Source organism: Apteryx rowi, unplaced genomic scaffold (assembly GCF_003343035.1).
Source record: "Apteryx rowi isolate R43461 unplaced genomic scaffold, aptRow1 scaffold_72, whole genome shotgun sequence".
Classification (NCBI taxonomy): Eukaryota; Metazoa; Chordata; class Aves; order Apterygiformes; family Apterygidae; genus Apteryx; species Apteryx rowi.
The window spans coordinates 1,809,529-1,811,443 of NW_020451005.1; the positions used below are offsets into that span (position 1 = coordinate 1,809,529).

The 1,915-nt window shown below is 59.0% G+C and overlaps 1 protein-coding gene across 1 annotated transcript; it reads right to left on the reverse strand.

Moving 5' to 3' along the window:
* Positions 1-664: 664 nt before the first annotated feature.
* POU4F2 (POU class 4 homeobox 2) lies at positions 665-1,633 on the reverse strand. Its single transcript, XM_026087534.1, has one exon. It carries the CDS (start codon positions 1,631-1,633, stop codon positions 665-667), a length of 969 nt encoding a protein of 322 aa, XP_025943319.1.
* Positions 1,634-1,915: the final 282 nt, after the last annotated feature.

The following is a 1,915-nucleotide window of genomic DNA, read 5'->3' on the forward strand; positions in this document are numbered from 1 at the left end:
TAATTCCTACCAACACAAAATATTTGATCCTATCCATTTTTTTTACTTTTATCAAGACTTAGATTAAAGAGGTGTAATTAATTAGAATGAGCACGAAATGAAGTTGCTAGAGAGATAAATTAATAATTTACAAGGGGTTGTTTGGCAGTAATCTAATAATAGCTTTCCAAGACCAGTGAACACAGCAGGATCAGCTCTTTCCCTAAGCATTATAACTTCGGAGAAGGAAAAGGATAATAACCACAGTAAAAATATATATATATATTTATAATACGCAGTGTAAATGCAGAAAAAACCTGCCATCTGTTTTTTTTTTTCTTTTCTCTCTCTCTCTCTGTTTTTAAATCAAAATACTTTTGAGACGTCTCTCGCGGCGCAAGCCTTCCCCTCTAAGATTCAAGTTTCAGTCTGGAGTCAATTTAATTTCGGGGGGGGGAGGGGGGAGAAAAGAAAAGAGGAAGGAAAGAAACGACCCGCCGGCCGCGAAGCGCGGCTTCGCCCCTCACCGCGGCGCTGCCCTTAGGAATAAGAGGGGACCTTACTTGGCGGCGGCGGGGCTCCGGCGGCGGGGGGGCGCCTCGATTTTTGTTTTGCTTGTTTGCTTGTTTGTTTGTTTTTCACCCCCCTGTTTTGCCGCGGGGGCGGCAGGGAGGCGGGGGCGGCCCTAAATGCCGGCGGAGTACTTCATGCGCTTCTGCTTCTGCCGCTGGTTGCAGAACCAGACGCGGACGACGTTTTTCTTGAGGTCGAGCTTCTCGGCGATGGCGGCGATCTTCTCGGAGGAGGGCCGCGGCTGCAGGGCGAAGTAGGCCTCGAGGGAGCGCTTCTCCGGGGCGGCGATGGAGGTGCGCTTGCGCTTCTTCTCGGCGCCGGCGAAGAGCTCGGGCTTGGCCAGCTTCTCGCGGTGCGCCTTCTCGGCCTCCTCCAGCCAGGCCTGCAGGATGGGCTTGAGGGCGATCATGTTGTTGTGCGACAGGGTGAGCGACTCGAAGCGGCAGATGGTGCTCTGGCTCAGCGAGCCCACGCCCGGGATCTTCAGGTTGGCCAGCGCCGAGCCCACGTCGGCCTGGGTCACCCCCAGCTTGATGCGGCGCTGCTTGAAGCGCTCGGCGAAGGCCTCCAGGTCGCGCGGGTCGGCGTCCACGTCGCTCACGCAGCCCATGTGGGCCGGCAGCCCGTGGGCGTGGGCCATGCCCAGCGCCGCCGGGTGCATGGGGGTCATGCCGGCCATGTGGGGAGCATGGCCCGGCGTGGACACCACGGCGCCGTCAGGGGCCGCCATGGCCCCCAGAGCCAGCCCCGGCGTCAGGTGCTCCAGCAGGTCGCCCTCCAGCGCCTGGTGGGGCTGGTGGTGGTGGTGATGGTGGTGGTGGTGGTGGTGGTGGGTGCCCGACAGGGCGGACGGGTGGGAGATGGGCACCGAGGAGGAGGAGGCGGCCGAGGTGCAGGGGATGGTGTTCATGGTGTGGTACGTGGCGTCCGGCTTGAAGGGGCTGTGGTGCGGCGGGTGGTGGTGGTGGCTCTTGCTCGGGGAGACAATGTCCACCGCTGCCAGGGCTTCGGCGCGGGCCAGCAGGCTCTCGTCCAGACCGCCGAATATATTGCTCTGCAATTGCAAATAGAAGGCGCACATAACGCTCAGCGGGGAATTCGCCTCCCTGCGCACTCCGCCGTGCCACTAAAACCTTCCCAGCATGTTAAAAAAGAAATCCTGGAGAAAAAAAAAAAAAAAGGAGAGAGCGAGAGAGAGCGAGCGTGGCGCGCACACACACACGCACACGCACACGCACACGGACGGACACGCACACGCCGCCGCCACGCGCAGCATCCCAGGTCATAAAAATTAATACGGCGGCGCGACCCGCCGCATGCATAAGTTGGGCGAGCGCCCGGCGGCGCCGGGTGATTTGCTGCG

Coding starts and splice junctions, on each gene's coding strand:
- POU4F2 (XM_026087534.1), bottom strand. CDS start 1,633: ATGTGCGCCTTCTATTTGCAATTGCAGAGCAATATATTCGGCGGTCTG.